Here is a 20,152-nt window from a genome sequence, read left to right as displayed (position 1 = left end):
TTGTAAGCCACTCTGAGACTCCCAAGTGAAGGGTAGGGTATAAATCCAATCTGTTCTTCTTCTTCTGTGGGCACTTTGAAGACAAACAGTAAATATGCTAGTCTTTAACATGCCGGACCTTTAGGAAAGAAAGATGCAAGCAATGTCCTGCTGGGCAAGTCAAGGGCCATCTGATAAGAACACAAGAAGAGCCCTGCTGGATCATCCCAGTGGTCCATCTGGCCCAGCATCCTGTCTCACGCAGTAGCCAACCGATTCCTCTGGAGGGCCAACAACAAGGCATAGAGGCCGAGGCCTTCCCCTAGGCTCAGCCATCTGTCTGCAAGAGGCAGCCCCTGAAGCACCCTCAAGGGAACACACAGTCAAGGGATCGAGGCCACGGCCCTGTTGTTTGTGTTGCTGCCTCCGCTACTCGGACTGCATTTCTCGAAGGTCTGATTGCAAAAGGTTTGCTTACTATGGGAATGGCAGCTCCTGAGCTCTGGGGGTGCCTCCTTGGGTAGTCTGCAAGTGCAAAAAAGTAGCCAGGAGTCTAAAGAACTACACGCTGGCATGTACTCTCCCTCTGTTTTCTACCACCATCTCTCCACCTTCTGATAGATAGTCATAGGAAAGGCAGATTCCGGGCAGTGGTCTGGCTGGATGTGTGTTTTTAAAACCAGGGATGTGCCTGCCTCCTAAAAACACAAGAATCTCTCTCCACGGAGAGCTCCGACCAACAGCATCATGGCTTCAGGTCTGAAACAAGGAGCAGAGCTTCCTCCCTGCTCCTCTTTGCCTCCGCCTGAGGTTGCAGGGACACCCCAGTTTTGTTTCTGGGTGGTCTGGTTTTGCTGCTTTGCCAATACATGCTTGAGACCACCAACTAGTAGCCCTGACCTGGATGAGCCCAGGCATGCCCGGTCTCGTCAGATCTCAGAAGCTAAGCAGGGTTGACTCCGGCAAGTACTTGGATGGGAGACCGCCTTGGAATACCAGAGTCAGGAGGCGGGGGCAGGCTTTATTCAGCCGCCTCTCTGAATAACCTCCAGGCCCCCAGTGGGGCCAGTCACCAGAGGTTGCCATGACTTCCAGGTGTACACACATTCACATGCACATATGAAAAATACAAAAAGAAAGAAAGAAAAGAGACCACCAACTAGGAGAAGGACTGAAGGGGCTTGAATTTTGCAAGGAAACTGGGCTTAGGGGAATGTCCTAGAGAATCTCTCCTCCCCCTATTGATGCTTATTTCTGGAGGCTTTCTTCCACAGAGGCCCACCTTCTGCCCCATCAAGCATTTGAGTGATGCGCAAGCCGCTTCTCTCCCTGCGGAGACCCGAGATCGAGGTGTGGACGTGGGTGTGGCCATCCTCCTGCAGTCCGCCTGCCGGAAGGTTTTGTTAACGCGGCGCTCCAAAAGCCTGAGTATCTTTCCCAACCTCTGGGTCCCTCCAGGTATGTTTCCAGATGTTGAAGCAAGATTCTAGCCTCCTTGAGACTGAGTGCAGAAACTTCAAAGTGTACAGGCAGTCGTGGCGAAATTTCCAAGCCATTTCAGACTCCTCAAGCCTTTGGCTGATGCCCCCAAAGGCAGGAAGAGAGCCAGTTTGGTGTAGTGGTTAAGTGCGTGGACTCTAATCTGGGAGAACCGGGTTTGATTCCCCACTTGCACCTGGCTGGATGACCTTGGGCAAGCCGTGGTTCTGATAAAGGAGCTGTTCTTGAAAAAGAACAGTTTCTGTCAAGAGCTCTCTCAGCCCCACCTACCTCACAGGGTGTCTGTTGTGGGGAGGGAAAGGAGTTTGTAAGCTGCTCTGAGGCACCTTTGGGTAGTGAAGGGCGGGGTATAAATCCAATCTCCTCTTCTTCTACAGCAGAGTTTAGATGTTCCTCTTCTCTTTCAGGTGGTCACATTGAACCTGGTGAACAGGTAATGAATCACATTGCCGGAACTGCCCTCCCGATTGGACGGGGGGAGGGAAGGTGAACAGAGCAGACTCAAACATGGAAGCCTGTGCAAGATACAGATCCATATGGTGGTCTGGTAACAGAACAGGAGTTCAGCTTGTGGTTTGAACTTTTCCAAGTTTCTAACCCTCATGGAAGCTTGAAAGTTATAACCATATACACCTACTGGAAGCATGGAAAGCCTGACTTATTGGGTTTACAGTGATTTGTCTTCCTCTCTGCCCCTTTCTGGTGATTAACGTCTAAAATCAGAGGTGTCCATGACGGCTCACTGTCAAGTCCTATTTTCCAGCATATCAAGCAAGTTCTGTGGCTCAGCCCTGACTCCCCCCACCTTGCCCACCTGTGTTCCAGGGTCTTCTCCAACCTGCTTTTTCTGGTCTGTAGTTGCTGGACGCTGGCCTGCGAGAACTGCGAGAGGAGACGGGCTTGTGCCTGCAAGACGGGGAGTTCTCCTGGCAAATGCTGGCCCTCTGGGAGGTGAGGCATTCCTAGTGCGGGTGCTGGAGGGGAGGAGCCGTGGCTCGGGGGAGGGTATCGGCTTGGTATGCGGAAGGTTCCTGGCTCAGTTCCTAGCAGCTCCGAATGAAAGGGTCAAGTAGCAGGTGATGTGAAAGACTGGAGATTCTGAAGAGCAGCTGCTGGTCAGAGTAAGCAGTAAAAAGTAAAGGTAAAGGTTCCTTTGCTCGAAAGCCAGTCGAGTCCGACTCTAGGGTTGCGGTGCTCATCTCCGTTTCAAAGCCGAAGAGCCAGCGCTGTCCGAAGACGTTTCCGTGGTCATGTGGCTGGCATGACTAAACACCAAGGCACACGGAACGCTGTTCCCTTCCCACCGAAGTGGTACCTATTTATCTACTTGCAATTTCTTGCTTTCGAACTGCTAGGTTGGCAGGAGCTGGAACTAGAGACGAGAGCTCACTCCATCATGCGGCACCCGGGTCTCGAACTGCTGAACTACCGACCTTCCACAGCCTGCAGTTCAGCGTCTTAACCACTTGAGCCACCGCAGCTCCACAGTGCTTACTCCACAGAGTATGCAGTACTAGTCTTGATAAACAGGCTGTCTGTCTTGGCATAAGGCACCCTTGTGTGTGTCCTTACCTCGTGGATGGGTCATGGCTCAGTGGTAGAGCATCTGCCTTGCATGTAGAAGGTCCCAAGTTCAATCCCTGACATCTCCAGTTAGAAGGATCAAGTAGAAGGTGATGTGAAAGACCTCTGCCTGAAACCCCAGGTAGTGGCCACCCATCAAAAGGATAATACTGATATTTATGGACAAAGGTATAATTCAGTATAAGGCAACTCCATGTGTTCACTCCCCCCCAAGCACCAAGAAGACAGAGCATCACTTGCCCCAGAGCCCCTATCTATACCTTGTGGCTAATAGCCACTGATGGACCTCTGCTCCATATGCTTATCTAATTCCCTTTTGAAGCCGTCCATGCTTATAAGAACATAAGAGAACATAAGAGAGCATCTGCCTTGCATGTAGAAGGTCCCAAGTTCAATCCCTGACATCTCCAGCTAGAAGGATCAAGTAGAAGGTGATGTGAAAGACCTCTGCCTGAAACCCCAGGTAGTGGCCACCCATCAAAAGGATAATACTGATATTTATGGACAAAGGTATAATTCAGTATAAGGCAACTCCATGTGTTCACTAGTTACTTGGTCCGTAATTTCCCCCTTCCCTTCCCTGGGATGAACGGCAAGGCTATGTATGTATGTAGCTATAAACTATGTAGCTATATGTATGTATGTATGTATGTATGGTATGTAGCTATACACTTTGCAACCCCATTAATAAGGGGGAAGGAAGGTGGCAGTGCATCCTTGGGGCAGTCATTCTCTCTCAGCCTGACCTACCTCACAGAGTTGTTGTGAGATTAAAATTACTTCAAAGCTGTTTTTATTATATGATTTTACGTTGGTTGTAAGGTGAAGCAGAGAGAATCTTTGTCTAAGGGCCCATGAATGCCCTTGGCCTCCCTGCTTCCTAGAAGAAAAAAACAAAATGGTGCAAAGGGAAAAGAATCTTAAATAATTATATAATTATACAATTATTATATTTATACAATTATAAATACAATTATTATTTATTTAATAATTATCAGTATACGATTATACTGAAAGGTCAGTATGGTTCTTTAATGCCCAATTAACAGTCCGCGGGGAGGGCGGGGTAAAAATGCCTAAATAAATAAATAATGTAATATGTAGTATAGGTCAATGTTGGTTTGATTGTATAAATATTAACATCTATTTATAAATTGTATTCTGTACATGCTCTATGAAATTGTCCTGTATTTTATCAACTTTTAAATAATGATGTATTAAACTCACTTTTATATTTTGTATTCTCACAATAGGTTCCCCCAACAAAGCTGCACGAAAAACTCATAAAGGGATTGTATAGTTATCAAAGATTCTTTTTCCTTTGCACCATTTTCAGTTTTTTTCTTCTTCATTTGCCTGGGTGCAACTCCCTTTCTTTCAACTCCCTGCTTCCTACCAACGGCGCTCCCGCAAAGACCCAGTGTGGGTGCAGTGGCTGGCGTGTTGAATTTAATGGAGAGATCTGGGTTCAAATCCTCACTCAGCTATGAAAGTGGCTCTTGGGGGATTCACTTTTTCTTAGCCCAACCCATTTCAAGGACTGCTAGGAGGACAATGGGACAAACCCAAGCCCCTGAGCTTCTTGGAGAAGGTGCTGGTGCTGCTCTGTGTTCCTGTTTTCAGCAATGTCCAGATACATGCCTCTGGGCCTCTTATAATCCAGGCAGGAATGGAGCACAGCCTGTGACGGGCTCCAGATAGGGAAATTCCTGGAGATTTGGAGGGCAGTGTCTGGAGGGGGGGTGGAGTTTGGGGAGCAGAGGGAGCTCAGCAGGGATGTGATGCCCTAAAGTCCCACCTCCTGAAGCTGCCTTTTTCTCCAGGGAAACTGATCTCTGCAGTTGGAGATCAGTTGTGATTCTAGAAGTACCCCAGGCTCCACAGGGAGGTCGGCGACATCATCAACAGACCTTGCTCTTAAAATTCTCAGTCGCTCCTGAACGTAATAGGCTTTTAAGACAGACCTTCCTCTGTATTGGTGTCACTGTTGGCATCAGTGGGAAGGAGCCACCACCAAAAAGGCCCAGTCTCTGTAGGTGCAGGGCTTGGAAGGAGGATCTTAACCAGTGGGCTGGATGCCGTGGGGTGAGGCAGTCCTTTAAGCGGGGCCTTTTCTCACTGCCGCTACGGTCTCTCCCCTGACTCCACAGTCTGTATACCCTCCCATGCTGAGCAGAGGCTTGCCGAAGCGCCACCACGTGGTCGTCTACCTCCTCCTGCTTTCTCCTGAGAGCCACCAGCAGCTACAGGTGAGGTTACTGGACCTTTTAGGGAGACCTTGTTCCACTTTCTTAGTTCTCCTACCAAGGATCAGTGCCTGTTCTCTCCTGCTCGCTCCCCACTGGGTCAGTGTGTGGTCCTCTGGCCAGCTGTGCCCTTCCTCTCTCGGAGACCCTGGGGAGAGGGCTGGGCTGGGAAGCGTAGTGGCAACACAGGCAAAATATCTAAAAGACAGCCCAGCATTGGGGCAGTGTTTTTCCAGGAACTGGGACCAGGAAACAAGGCCTGTCTCTAATCAGCAAGGATGATTGGAGTGCACAGAATAAGTTCATGAAGAGGTTCAGTGCCTGATCGCATCTGAGCTTGGAACCTAAACAGGGTTGGCTGTGGTTGGTACTCGGATAGGAAGGCTGCGGTTACGGTGCGGAGGAGGGCAATGGGAAACCACCTCTGCTCACCTCTTGCCTTAAAAACCCCACGGTCCTGTGGTCACCGTGAATCCGTTGCGACTTGACAGCACAGAATTACGATTCTTGTTATTATACTGGGGGGCTCAAGCCTGCCTGGAACTCAGACTTCGGATCCTTTCTGCCCCCTAAACGTAGATGTGTGGTGTGCTTGGTATAGGTACTGGGGAGTAAGAGAAAGGCGCTCTGCCTATACTCAGAGGGCTATTTTTTGAGCAAGAATGCACAGGAATGGAGTTCTGGCTGGCTCCTGAGTTGGCCACGCCCAGCAGGAACTCATTAGCATAATAGGCCACACCCAACAGCAGAAACTCATTCGGATTGGCTACATTAGGGGTGTGTGGCCTAACATGCAAAGGAGTTCCTGCTACAAAAAAGGCCCTGGGTTTTGACAACAAACAAGGTAAACAGAATAACAAGCAAAAGGTGGGTGTGGCTGGATAACCACACTTCTGGTAACATGGGGGTGTGGCCTAATATGCTAATATGCTGTGCTGTCAGGTGTGTGGCCCAATATGCTAATGAGTTCCTGCTGTTGGGTGTGGCCTATTATGCTAACGAGTTCCTGCTGGGGTTTTTCTACAAAAAGAGCCCTGCTCAGAGATGGACTGAAAAATTCTTTGGGCCTCCAGAGGCATAGAGATAAAGACTAGAGTTGGCACAAAGCTTGAGCTACCAGTAACACCTGAAAACCACTCTTGGTCATGATTCTCAGGGGACACAGTCTGGAAGCTCTGTTCATTGGCATCTCCTCTGCTTGACGCACTGGAAAATAAGAGCAAAAAAGTAGTTCCGTTTTAGACTAGAAGTCCCAGTAAGGACTTTGTTGGGATAACTACCTCCCTGCCCAGCCTCTTTTCTCTGAAAGGAACTGATAAGGGGAGGGACTGTGAGTCAGTGGAAGAGCCTCTGCTGGACATGCAGAAGGTCCCAGGTTCAATTCCCAGCATCTCTAGTTAAAAAGACCAGTAGAGGGTTTAGTCTGGAGAAGAGGAGGTTGGGGGGGGGGGCATGGTTGCTCTCTTGAAGAATTTGAAGGGCTGTCCCTTAGAGGAGGGCAGGGAGCCGTTCCTGTTGGCAGCAGAGGGTAGGACCTGCAATAATGGGTTTAAATTAAGGGCGGGAAGGTACCAGCCGGATATTAGGAAAAACCTTTTGACAGTAAGAGTTCTGCAACAGTGGAATCAGCTGGCTAGGGAGGCGGTGAGCTCCCCCTCACTGGCAGTCTGTAAGCAGCAGCTGGACAAATACTTGTCAGGGATGCTCTAGGGCAGTGGTGGCGAACCTATGGCACGGGTGCCAGAGGTGGCACTCAGAGCCCTCTCTGTGGGCACGCGTGCCATCGCCCCAGCCAGGCCCAGACCATCATTAAAGTGTTGAATTCTCTGCCAAATAATTTTAAGCAAATGAAAGCATTTGGGATTGCTTCCCTTACTTTGTTTGGATCCTCTTAAGTTAATGTAGGAGTTGTTTTTTCTAAAGTAAAACCTCAGTATTCAGGTTAAATCGCCGTGTTGGCACTTTGCGATAAATACGTGGGTTTTGGGTCGCCGTTTGGGCACTCGGTCTCTAAAAGGTTCGCCATCACTGCTCTAGGCTGATCCTGCACAGAGCAGGGGGTTGGACTAGATGGCCTGTATGGCCCCTTCCAACTCTGTGATTCTATGATTCTAAAGTGATGCGAAAGACCTCATGCTTGAGATACGGGAGAGCCGCTGCTGGTCTGAGTAGACAGTACTGACTGCGATGGTCTGATTCAGTATAAGGCAGCTTCATGTGTGGTTCTACAGAGCTTCCTGCCACTGGAGAGGGAGGTGTGTATGGGGGGGGTCTGTTGCCTGCCCTTCCAACGGTGTCGTGTTTCAGATGAGATTTAAGCCAGACGAGGCTGAAGTGAGTGCGTACACGTGGCTGGAACCCCAAGTCCTGGCCTCTGTTGCCGCTGCAGAGGATGGCGCTGGAGATCCTAGGAAGGTAGCAGAAGACCTCCCACCAGTTGTCAGGTATGCTCATGACTACAGAAAGCCAGGTGGGCAACCACTCTCCCTACCACCTTGCTGACAAATGAGAAGTCCGATGGGCAGCGCAGATTCCTGTCACACTCTGCCAAAGGAAGGAAGGAAGGAAAGCTCTAGTCCTCATGGTGGTTGGAGAAAAATGGACGTCCAGAGTTTTCATTTAAAAACACACACACTTTATGGAGCATTATTTTCCAAGCTTTGGAAAACGATGAGGGGCCTAGAAAAAGTGTGCACCGTGATATATTTCTCAAAGGGACCGCCTTTCCCCGCATGTTCCCCCAAGAGCACTACGGTTGGGGAGCCAAAATCTCCTGGATGTTCCAGGCCTCAAACTTGCAATGACCAGGGCTAGGGCGTTTTTGGTGGCAGCTCCTATCTGGTGGAATGAGCTCCCAGAGGAGATCCGGGCCCTGCAGGACCTTGTACAGTTCCGCAGGGCCTGTAAGACGGAGCTCTTCCACCAGGCTTTCGAGTAGGAGCCGCCGCCACCACTGTTCCATCAACGCCCTATAATCTCCGCACACTACCACTGCTGGTGCGGGTACCATCGGAGGGAGCGGGACGTTCCTAGGAGACGACAGGGCAGTGGGGATATGCACTGCTGTTGTTGTGTAGCTATACCATCAAGAACACCATCTTGGTTTTACAATTTGGAAGTGAGTACTAGGGGAGCACCGGAAATGTCTTTTTATGAATCCCATTAGTTTTTATCTTGTATTTTTAGTATTTTATACTGTTTTATTGTTATAATCTGGCGTTATGCCTCTGTTAGCCGCCCTGAGCCTTCAGGGGGGGCGGGATATAAATCCAAATAAATAAATAAATAAAATAAAGAACAGCTTTTATTTGAATACTTCATTCAGAATGCATTGCTAAATGTGTGTTCTTAAGTGAAGCTATTAGGGAGCTTCGCACTGCCGTCATCTAAGGCTGAACATCACATCCAGACCTTTGCAGTCTGCAGACTCTGAGTCTAATGTGTTTTGGAAGGAGGCACGGCGTCACTGTTCCCTCTAACTCCCCCCCCCCAGCAGAATCTAACTGCTGTCATCTTAAAATGGGCACTAAGCAGTGCAAGGCCCTGCAGGGCTCCAGACTGCTGCTTAGAAGAGAAGAAGAAGAGAAGAGATTGGATTTATACCCCACCCTTCACTTGGAGTCTCAGAGCGGCTTACAAACTCCTTTCCCTTCCCCTCCCCTGTGAGGTGGGTGGGGCTGAGAGAACTCTGACACAAACTGCTCTTTTTCAAGGACAGCTGTGCCAGACCTTGTGACTGACCCAAGGTCACATCAGCAGGTGCAAGTGGAGGAGTGGGGAATCAAACCCGGTTCTCCCAGATTAGAGTCCACACACTTAACCACTACACCAAACTGGCTTAGAGGGAACACCGTGTGGCATAGCCCGCTCTTGTCAGATCTCAGAAGCTACACAGGATCAGGGAGGCCACTAAGGGAAGACTCTGCAGAGGAAGGCAATGACAGGTTACCTTTGCTTCTCACTTGCCTCAAAAGCCCCTTGCTGGGGTCGCCATAAGTCAGCTGCGACTTGAGGGCACTTTATGCACATGATGTGTTTGAAAGGCCTTTGTTGTTGTTGTTCAGTCGCACAGTCGAGTCCGACTCTTCGCTACCCCATGGACCAGATCCTGCCAGGCCCTCCTGTCTTCCGCCGTCCTCTGAAGTTTGCTCAACTTCATGTTCGTTGCATCTATGACACTGTCCAACCATCTCATCCTTTGCCGTCCCCGTCTTCTTTGACCTTCAATTGAAAGGATCTGTGCAATCCAGCAATCCAGGGGAAGAAAGCATCCAGATTTTCATAAACAGTTCTGCTTTGCCCCATGATAGTATTCCCCAAATTCTGAGTGCCAGGTGGGATAGACATGAATTAATATTGGAGCTGGGCTTTTCAGCCTCATGCTGAAAACCGTTTTCAGAAAATGCACATAATGTGAGTTACCTACTGTAAGAGGAGCCCACACCTTTGAGTTTCTGCACAAATAACTGTTCTGTGCATATGTGTTGCAATGAGAAGGAAGCCAAGAGTAATGTCTTGTGCATAGATGTGATGGACAGCCTCCTCTACAAGTGGGCAGCTCTGCTGTATCTCTGTATTGGGAGTGATTAAATGTGTCGTCACATCCAGCACACAGATAGGCCAGATTTACCCACTTCCAGCAGAGGTTGATTAGAAGGTAAACTTAGGTCAGTGCAGAGATGCGTTAGGCAGAAGCCTTTAATGGTCAGTGATCTTGTTCTGCTTTGGCAATGGCTGAATGTTCCAGTCGCTTTGGACACTGCAGGGACTCAGTCCCAGGAGGGGGATGTCTTCTGTGCACCCATGATGCCTGGGGGCAAGATAAGCACCCTTCTTGTCATGCTTGTTGTAATACTATGAGTTTGGGTGGCTTGGCTGGAAAATCAGCCCTGGGGATTAAGTGCTGCACGCCTGAGCCCCTCCCTCTACTTGCAGGGCTAATGTTGCATCATCTTCTTTTGTTCTCTGAGCCAGGATCACAGAACTACAGCAGGGCTCGGCAGAGACCACCACAATTCCTACCGCAACGTTCCTCAACACTGCTCCCCTGCAAGGCGAGGACGTGGAACGCGTCAGCACCGGGACCAAGTTTGCCCTTCGGCTCTGGCTCGACACGTTAGCACTGCAACCAAAGTGAGCAGGACAGCCGATTGATGCACGTTTGGAGAGATAAATGGCAATCGGACAGGATACTGAAACGCCAGTGACCAACTTTAAACATACTTGGCCTGCACTTTTGACACTTGCTGCCACCAAAGATCAGCTTCCCTTGTGCACTCGTGACACATTCCCAGTGGGAAGCTGCTGGGTACAGAGGATTTTGGGTCGGCATGCGGAAGCCAGGGGGAATGAATGATACTGAGACTGCAGGAAGGGAGTGGGATGCAGTCGGGGTTCTGTGCAGAGGCCCTCGTCTCAGTTGCACTGTGCGGAGCATTAAAAAGCTGTGTCTTCACAACACTTCTCTAAGCATGCTGCCAGGTTTCCTGTGAGTGGTGGAGAAGAGACAAAACATATCTGTCTGTTAGCTGCACTCTGTATATCCCTGTTTGGTCAGGATGTGTGAGAATATTCTGGTTTGTATACAAGAGCAGGGGAGAACCCCCTCTCAGGCTGTTGTTGGTCTCATCAGGAAAGGCACTCCCACTGGCTTGGGCTTTTCTCTATTTATTTATTTATTAGACTTTTACCCCGCCCTCCCGCCGAAGCGGCTCAGGGCGGCTTACAACAGTTTAAAAACCAGTATAAGAATTAATACAACCTCACATCTAAAAGAATACAATCAGTAAAATAGCCAAATATAACTTATTAAAATTACAGTTTAAGCATGGCGGCCATCCATTATAAAGTGCTAGAACGATCAATGTGATCTGGGCTATTAAACGCTTGCCGGAACCGCTCAGTCTTTACCGCTCTGCGGAATTGGTGGAGATCCCGCAGAGCTCGAATTTCATTTGGGAGCTGATTCCACCATACTGGTGCAGCTAGGGAAAACGCCCTAGTTCTTGTCGCTGTTAACTTAGCGTCCCTAGGGCCAGGGGGGACTAAGCGATTCTGCAACTCTGACCTTTTCGCCCAGGGCTGCTGGTTTTCAAACAACCCCATAGGACGGGCTGTCTCCGTGGAATTTCCCTAGATTGCTAAGAACACAAGAAGAGCCCTGCTTGATCAGACCAGTGAGGGTCCATGTAATCCAGCATCCTGTCTCACACAGGGGCCTCAGCCAGTTCCTCTGGACAGAAAACAACAAGGCACAAAGACCGAGACGTTCCCCTGATGTCGCTTCCTGGCTCTGGGATTCAGAGGATTAGTGCCTCTGCATGTGGAGGTTCCCCTCAAGTCACCATGGCTAGTGGCCATGGATAGACATTGACAGTGTTTTAGGGAACTGAGGGTACAATCCCCCTAGCTTGGACTTCTCTCACCCCTTCTTCTCATGGTCTTTCATATTATCCAGAGGGAAGCTAACAGCCTTGGCCAGACTTTCGCAGGCTGTTAGGAGTCCCTTTGTAATCAATCACGTACTGTCTTCTGTCCTCAATCTGTAGTTGATGAAGAGGGACCTTTGACTCTCAGAAGCTCCTACCCCGAAATCTTGTTGGTCTGAAAGATGCTACCAGACTTGAATGTAGCTGTTCTGTCACAGACCAATATGGCAGCCCCTGACTCTTTTACCAAAACTTCAAAGTTTTATTGGTCACACTTCAGTCTCACACTTCTTCCAAAGAGTTCTACTTTTATGTCTCTCCCCCTCGCCCCCCACCTCGGTACCATTTTATCCTCATAAAAGAAGTGACAAAACGGTGACTGGGCCACTCAGTTTCATCCCCTAGTTGAGACGGAAGTGACAAAACGGTGACTGGGCCACTCACTGAGTTTCATCCCCTAGTTGAGACATGAACCCAAGCCTTCTTTGGGCCAGGTCTGATGATACGATGCACTATTTAACTATTAACTTTAAAACATCATGTTCCACATCCCCTAAAGCTCCAAGGGATTTGTGACAGAACACAATAGCACACTGGGATTGCATTTTTTGAAAGTCAAACCCCCTGTGGATGAGCCATGTTTATTTATTTATTTGTTGGGATTTTTGGGAAAGTTCTGCTCTGCCTTTTAGTAAAATGCCATGCTGATGTGCGAGAGTGTGTGGGGGGGAACCCCCACAGACAGAATGCAGGTATTTCTTCCACTGTAGGCTTTGGATCAAGTCCTCCTGCAGATGAGGGGGAATTCTTTTTGTATGGAAGGGCAAGTTGGAAGAAAGCTTTTTCTACAAAAAAAGCCCTGACCAAGTATATCAAAAGGTGGGGGAGGATTACAATTCTTTATCATTAAGGCATGGAGCAGGGGTGAATGGAGGTTGCGTGGGTGGAATATTTGTGAATTTCCTGCATTGTGCAGGGGGTTGGACCAAATGACCCTGGAGGTCCCTTCCAACTCTATGATTCTGTGATTCTAAGGTCACACAGTAGGGCCTGAACTCCCTCAATCAAAAGTATGGATTAACTGGGGCCCAATCATACCCCGCATTTTTACCCCTTCTTCCTAAACTAGTTCAGTGTGGTTCTCCAACATCCCATCATCCTAACAACCCTATAGAGTTAAGTTGGGATGAGACACAGTCAACTTGCCCAAGAACACCCAATGTGTATCATGACTGAACAGGATTATACCCAGATTTCCTGAGCCAAGGTTGGCACTCAGTCTATACCAAACGGTCTGTTCTTTGCATCTGGCTTTCCTCCTGCACCATCTGCAGCAAAAATAGAGGACACAGGTTACATACTGTGGAGGGGGGAGCCTTTGTAGTGATGTCACTGGGGAGTGGCAAGGTTTGCAGCCTTCCACCACCCTACCCCCAGCCTCAAAGGGAACTGCCATTCTCAGCATTGCACAAAAAGTTCAAGAGTCAGCAAGGGTAGAAAGGAAGAATTCTTTCATTGCCTTGCCTACATGATGGGGGCTGCAGTGGAGAAGGTCCCAAAATCCTGGATGGGCCAAGGCTTTTTCAGAAATAGCCACTTCAGCAGGCTCCAGGCTCTCGAGTGAACGCAAGGCACACCCCCAACCCCTTTAAGAAGTCCTCAGCTCCTGCCACGACTATTTGTCATGTCATTTCTTCAACTGTTGGGAGAGTCCTCCTATTTTGCTATCATGAAGAAAGGAGGGAGACGGAAGCAAGCGAGACAGAGAAAGAAGCAGTCGAGGTACAAGCCAGCTTTGGGTGGGTGGCAGAGTTCCCTCTAAACTGCGCTAGGGGGTGCTAGCGCACACAATTTTAGCTGGCAGCTCAGAAATTTTTCAATCAGAAGAGATTGGATTTATACCCCGCCCTTCGCTACCTGAAGGAGTCTCAGTGTGGCTTACAATCTCCATTCCCTTCCCCTCCCCACAACAGACACCCTGTGAGGTAGGTAGGGATGAGAGAGCTCTTTCAAGGACTGCTCTTGAGAGAACAGCCACAAGAGAGCCATGACTGACCCAAGGTCACACTAGCAGCAGCATATGCAGGAGTGGGGACTCAAACCCAGTTCTCCCAGATTAGTCTGCGCTCCTAACCACTACACCAAACTGGCTTTCACAAGTGAACCAGGAAGGCATTTCCCCCCTCTCCACTGGAAACAAGGGAGAATGGGGCACCTCCTTCTAGGTCCAATATTTTTGAAACTTGGGGGGGGGGGGTTGAGGAGAGGCACCAGCAACTATGCTGCAAATTTGGTGTGTCTACCTGAAAAAAACAGCCCCCCCCCCGAATGATTCTCCATTATAGCCTATGGAGGCCATTGACTATAGTGGTCCCCACAAGCTATGATGGAGCCAGGAAAAAATCATATATATTTTTGCACACCCCTATTATGCTTTTCAGTATGATTTGTAAGCTGCCTTGAGTCACAGGGAAGGTGGGATAAAACATTTGAATAAATAAGTAGTTTGGGCAGGTAGGTAACATTTAAGCAACTTCCTGTTTGTTAGGTTAGGCAGGGTTCTTCTGATAGTGATTGTTCCACCTATTGTACTTGACCTGTAATGCTGGTTGTCATATTTCACTAAAAAAACCCAAAGTAGACTGCAAGACCAGGTCTACCAATATAGTGGAATGGGGGAGGTAGACCTGTTCTCCAGAGGCCTGGTCTACCCCCCAAACAGGACATTTTCTGTAATGAAATTTGACTTAATTCTGGTTTCTCTTACGTTTTAATTATTCTTAAAATGTAGTTTAAATATAGTTTAAAACAATTCATTCTGAGAATTTTACAAGGTCATGGAAATAATCTTCTAAAAACTAATTTATGCAAAAGGCAATTGTAGTTTTGCTTACAACTTTAATGCTACTAGCTTTTTCACTCACAAGGGAGAACTTTTGCTCACAGCACTGTGGCGCTTAGAGGGAACACTGGCTGGGTGAGGGTGTTTGGAGTCCTTAATAACGGCACAACTCTGGGTCAGCTCTTTTCCAGTATTTTTATTTTATCTAAAAAGTAGTTTGCATATACACAATGGCCCCCAGCTTGGTAAAACAGACTGAGGCTTTAACAGACAATAAATAAACCAAAGAGAAAGGGCCAGTTTACACAAAGCCATCCTTCTTCTGACCTTCGAAAGGACACTCATAAAATGTCATTGAATGTTTGTTTTTAAGTCACCCCCTCCTGTGGCCACAAAATGATTATTGATATGTACAAAGTAACAAAGTATTTAAACAGCTGCATAATTCACACAAGACCCACCCTTCTGAACAAGTCCTTCGTAAAGTGGGGATGCTATATACGGTGGAAGGCCGAGTGGCAGAAGAAACGAGTCCTGGTTTTAGCAGTGACTTGGCTCCAGCCTCTGAACAGTGTTGCTTCCTTGTTTGAAGTCTACTGCTTAAAGGACGGGGTATGGTAACTCAGACAGATTAATGCACCGGAGGGGGGGGGATTATTTTGCAATGTAAAGTTTAATGGTCTCCAGACTTCTGGAATGTTCCGGCAGGGCCTAGAGGAACAGAAAAAGGAGCGACAGAAGGGAAACTGGGCATAAGGGTAGGGAGGTGGCAAAGGGTGAAACAAACTGAGGGTGGTACACTAAAGGCCCTGCTCCTGGTAGTTCTGCTTCCGTCTTTCTCTGGCTTCAAGTTTTCCAAAATGTGGCACTCTTCAGTTCTTGCAGGGCCACACAAAGCCGCAGAGCTGCAATCGGCCCCGCAAATTACACCAAGAGCTGATTTAGGGTTCTGAAAAATCTGCGACAGTATCCAACAGGTCCACTGTCCTAAACTGGTGCTTCGAAACACTAGCCACTGGCGACTTGCTAGAAGGGGTAGGCAGGCAAGTGACATACTTTATAGGTCACAGAGGTAATTGTAATCACTTTTATTAATAATAGAAACCCCAGACCAAGCGGTTGCCCCTTGCCGGGCACCGAGCCTGGAACCTTCTGTGTCGTAAGCAGGTGCTCTTGTTATGGAACGTCCCTCCTTGCCCAGCAAAGCCCCCAGGTCCTTAAGCCTAGATCTCCAGACTCTTCTCCTCATTGAATCAGTAAGGCAAGCGTCCCTAAAAGACAGCGAGCCCACCTCACAACCAAACTTCTCGAGCAGCCCAAATGCATTTAAAAACATTGCCATGTGAGCGCATGACACTGACTTCTACTGTGTCAGACCAGAACGACCGACCAGTATTGCCTACTTTAAACAGTAGTAGCTCTCAGGCAGAGAAGGACCTCTTACAACACTACCCGGGATCCTCCAAGTTGGAGATCCTGGGGACTGAACTTGAGGACCCTCTGAACTCAAAAGCTTGCAGCCCTAGCTAGAGTTGCCAACTCTAGTTTGGGAAATTCCTGGAGACTTGGGGGGTAAAAGTGCTTAGGAGTGGCAGGGTTTGAGGACTGATGTGCTGCTGTACAGTTCACACACCCCTAACATTTCCTCCAGGGGAGCATTGATCACTGTGGTCTGGAGATCAGTTGTAATTCTGGGAGATCTCCAGGCCCCACCTGGAGGCTGGTAACCCCAGCCCCTCTCCCCATGCCATTTTGGTCTCAAATCAAGCCAAAACACAGTTATTTGGAAACCTCTCAAGAACTTTGTAAGCTGAGGTCATTAATTTGGACACATGGAAAAACTCAGCACAGGATCACAATACGCAGCTATTTCCCCAGTGTCGTGATACTAAACTTTGGGGCACAATCTAAAGCTGAGCACTGAAGTCCCGGTGATTTCAGTGGTGGAATATAAAATACTCCAGGGGACTTGTTTGTAACCTGTGATGGCAGCAAGAGAGGTGGATGGCTACGTTGAAAAGCTGGCGGGCAGAGACCTTCCCCTCACAAATCATTCAGACGGTTGTGCTAAAGGCACACCCCTGGGAACCCGACCACCAGGCTGCTGCTGCCACCACATGATACGTAGCGTTTGGGGGGGGGAGGGGTGGTGGTGTTCCTCTCCAGCTCAGATTGCATATCCAACCTATAAAAGAACTTGAGGCTGTAATTCACCTTTGTTGTGAGGAAAAAGTTGCTCACCTCTAACTTGTGGGCTTCAACCGGTCATCCGTGAAGTCACACAGGTAGGAATACTCGTGCCTGAGCAGAGTATCGATCGTAGAGCTAGGCCTAAAAGTTATTGCTGGCAAGGCCTCTGCTCGACCCAAGGAGAAAGCCAGTCGTACACATGCCCTGAGTGGACTACGCCACGCAACAGCAGCACTGAAATGCTGTGCTGCTTGGCTACTTTTCCAATCTCCTCAGTGGTTTCCCTCGACTTCAGGCTGGGCTGCGAGTCCTCTCTTGTCTATGGCTTTCCGGACGGCGCTAGAATGGTGGTGTGCCATTATTACCTGGCACAGATGGCCATTCAAGGGGGCATCACTGCTGAAAATTTACAGGCTGTAATAAACTGCTCCTGGTGACCTTGGGGCGTGCTGCTGGGCACAAGCGCTCTCCTCAGATGCTGTCTCTCTTCCATATCCCAAGCCACTGGGACCTTCATCTTCAGTACCGAGCGGGATTCGACCTCAACCACTGGGTCCTGTCCCACTTCAAAACCAACCTCCATTTTGGCCTGTTTCTTTGTCTCCTTAAGCAACCAAACAAGGAGATGCTGCAAGGAGATGCTGTGCTTCCTGACAAAACTGACTTTTAGCTCTAGAAGGTTTCGATCAATACGCTGTCTAGACCTTGCATATTCTACACGTGCAAAGCACAGAGACCGTGAAGGAGGAGATGAGCATTACAAACGGCCAATGCCTGTATTTTAAAAAGTAGGCAATCTCTGCGATCTCTCTTCTCGCAACACTGAGACGATATGTCAACGGGCTTTGAGAACGCAAGAGCAGGTTAACAGTGAGATTCAGGTTAGGAAGTAGCTGCTACAAACTTAACACACACACACACATATATATACACACACACAGTACACTTAAATACATAAATAAGTTGTGCAATGGATGATGCGCTAACCCACCCACAAGCACATACCGCGTGCAGGCAGGAAGGCACAACCTTCATTTAGTCCTCATAAAGAAGGAAAGGGGGGGAAATAAAACCAGAAAGATCTTTGGAGTTTTGTATGTACAAAAACTGAAAATATAGATTATTATAATATATATATATAGATAAAGATATCATTTGTTCTCTGTACAAGATTGGTAGGAAATATCTTAACAGGAAGGGGAGGGGAGGAGGAAAGCTTAGGCCTACAGCTTAAAAAAATACATTATAGTAACAACAGTTGAGAGACCAGGTAGAGTCACGGGTCACAAACAGGGATGGATGGGCAAGAATTAAAAAACACAGCGACACAAGGGGAAGTGTATGGGGCTGCTTCCCACACGGCGATGCCGGGCGCTTCACCACAAAACCAAATATGCAGGAAGCACAACTTAACCGCAGGATAAATTACAGTTGTCCAGACCTACAAGAAAGTACTGCCGGTGGCAGGCCAAGTTTTCTGGGCTACAGGATACATAATTTTGTAGCCAAAACCTTTTTAAACAAATCTTTGCAGAACCGTCTGATTTCTACTCTCTGACACGTGTGGAATCTTATCATCGGCTTGCAAGCCATGCTTTTGCAAACCAGGCCTCTGCCTGGAGGATGAGCACCAACTGCCTGTCTGCTGCCTTTCCTCCGGTATCAAACCCCCCTCCCTCAGCCTCAGCCTTTGGCTTGATGTTCTGCACAGGCCGATGTAAACTAGGGTGAATGCAAACAAGGCTCTCGCAAGCACAATTTACAAACATGCCACAGCTGCTTCCACACGAAGACGATTTGCTGTGCAGGTCTCATTGCTATTGCAAACACGGGGGCATTTGCAGTGGCTACGGAGGGTCCACGCCAATGCTCCCCCTAAGCCGTGGAGTCTTGTGAGCAAAAAAATCTACTCTGTGAGCTACTGGCATTAAAATTGTGAGCGAGAGATTTGGCTGCTGCATAACTTTGTTTGCTCTGGAGCCAGCCTTCCTGAGCAAAGACGAAAACGTGTGAGCTGGAGGCTAAAAAACTGTGAGCTAGCTCGCACTAGCTCAGCTTAGAGGGAACACTGGTCCACAGTTTTCCCTCACGCTTTCCTTGCCTTGCGAAGCCCTGTGGCCACTATTCCCTCCTGTCACCTTGAATTAGGAATTGCGAGATCCATGCAGTTCAATAACAGTATAATAATCTATTCCAACCACCTATGTGATGGAGCTTTGACCCTCAAAAGCTTTTACCCTGGAAATCTTGAAGGAACCCTGGCGATTACCAAGGCTCACATCATGCTAAGCCGTGGGTCACGTTGAGAAGAGAGGGGAAACGTGGTGTGAAGAGGCGAGGAAAGGGCCACACATTCCCAACACCGGCTTCTGGATTGCAAACCGTGGCTTTGTAAGCAGGCAGGGTCATGCCTGCACTGCATTACAGTCTTTCAATGACTGACTGGCCCAACAAACAAGTCGCACTGACAAGCTGAGGTAACAGAGTAAAGAAATAAGTATTTGGGGTTAGGGGCATGACTGGTAGGCATGCACGCGACGTCTGACTTCTACAGGACTCTTCGTCAGGTGCATGTTTCTGTCTCAAAGAGTGCCATGAAAGCTTGTGCATTTTAACCTCGGGCTAACTTGGTCCAAAACAAGATATTCTTCTACTTCCTGACTTGTGCCCGTTGTCCTCTGTGGCCACCACCCACTGAGCTGCTGACGCACTGGGTGCGGCTGCCCCCCAAATGTAGGATGTTTACAGACAATTAAGAGCATCTGGGTCAAACCAAAGTGCCACTGTTTTAGCAGCACTCTGCACCAGAATGGCAAACCAGATTGTGTGCTAATTCTGCGCTGGTTCTGCAGCCAGAAGTGCTAAATTCTGCAACCTTGAAGAGATGGTCCATCTGTTTGATAGCTTTGCATAATTAATTGCTTCTGTTAGGCAACAAGACCCTGCCCCATAACTGCTGGAAACCTTGTTTCAGCAATCGCTGAAATTTTATCAGGCGTTACGTATGCACTTCCAAGCATATCTCGCAGATACCATAGGGACTAGAAACATGATTTTAAAATAAACGAATGAAAACAGGGGGCACTACATTCCGCAGCAGATACCAAATTCCACGTTCTTCTGAATCTTGTGTAGAATATACAGAAGACACCCAGTCCAGAATGCCAGTCAGAGAGAAGATTCTCATTCAATTCATCTCTTTCCAAGCTGACTTTGAGTAAAATCCATCTTTGTTGTGCGTGTCTCTCTCTCTCACTGTCGGGAAGGAACAAATCCGCACCAGCACACAAGAGTCTGTTTCTTCACCGCGGTTTAGTCTAGCGAGATTATATCTGGCCGGCAATTCGGCAAGACAGGGCTGCCCCCAACTGTGCTGTTGTGCC

General features: G+C 48.4%; 2 protein-coding genes across 2 annotated transcripts in view; one reads left to right on the top strand and one right to left on the bottom strand.

Moving 5' to 3' along the window:
• Positions 1-10,681, top strand: part of NUDT17 (nudix hydrolase 17) — a 17,343-nt gene extending 6,662 nt beyond the window's left edge. The window contains exons 3-8 of the mRNA XM_015410832.1: positions 1,254-1,437; positions 1,887-1,912; positions 2,338-2,430; positions 5,214-5,312; positions 7,617-7,753; positions 10,284-10,681. Of these exons, the coding sequence (XP_015266318.1) occupies positions 1,254-1,437; positions 1,887-1,912; positions 2,338-2,430; positions 5,214-5,312; positions 7,617-7,753; positions 10,284-10,446 (702 nt within the window). The 3' untranslated portion in view covers positions 10,447-10,681. The remainder of the gene's footprint in view (positions 1-1,253; positions 1,438-1,886; positions 1,913-2,337; positions 2,431-5,213; positions 5,313-7,616; positions 7,754-10,283) is intronic.
• A 6,470-nt stretch (positions 10,682-17,151) lies between these two features.
• PIAS3 (protein inhibitor of activated STAT 3) overlaps positions 17,152-20,152 on the bottom strand; it is a 53,110-nt gene continuing 50,109 nt past the window's right edge. The window contains exon 12 of the mRNA XM_015410804.1: positions 17,152-17,373. Within this exon, the coding sequence (XP_015266290.1) occupies positions 17,152-17,373 (222 nt within the window). The remainder of the gene's footprint in view (positions 17,374-20,152) is intronic.

This window comes from Gekko japonicus, unplaced genomic scaffold (assembly GCF_001447785.1).
Source record: "Gekko japonicus isolate JY-2015 unplaced genomic scaffold, Gekko_japonicus_V1.1 scaffold42, whole genome shotgun sequence".
Classification (NCBI taxonomy): domain Eukaryota; kingdom Metazoa; phylum Chordata; class Lepidosauria; order Squamata; family Gekkonidae; genus Gekko; species Gekko japonicus.
This window is presented reverse-complemented; position numbering and strand designations above follow the sequence as displayed.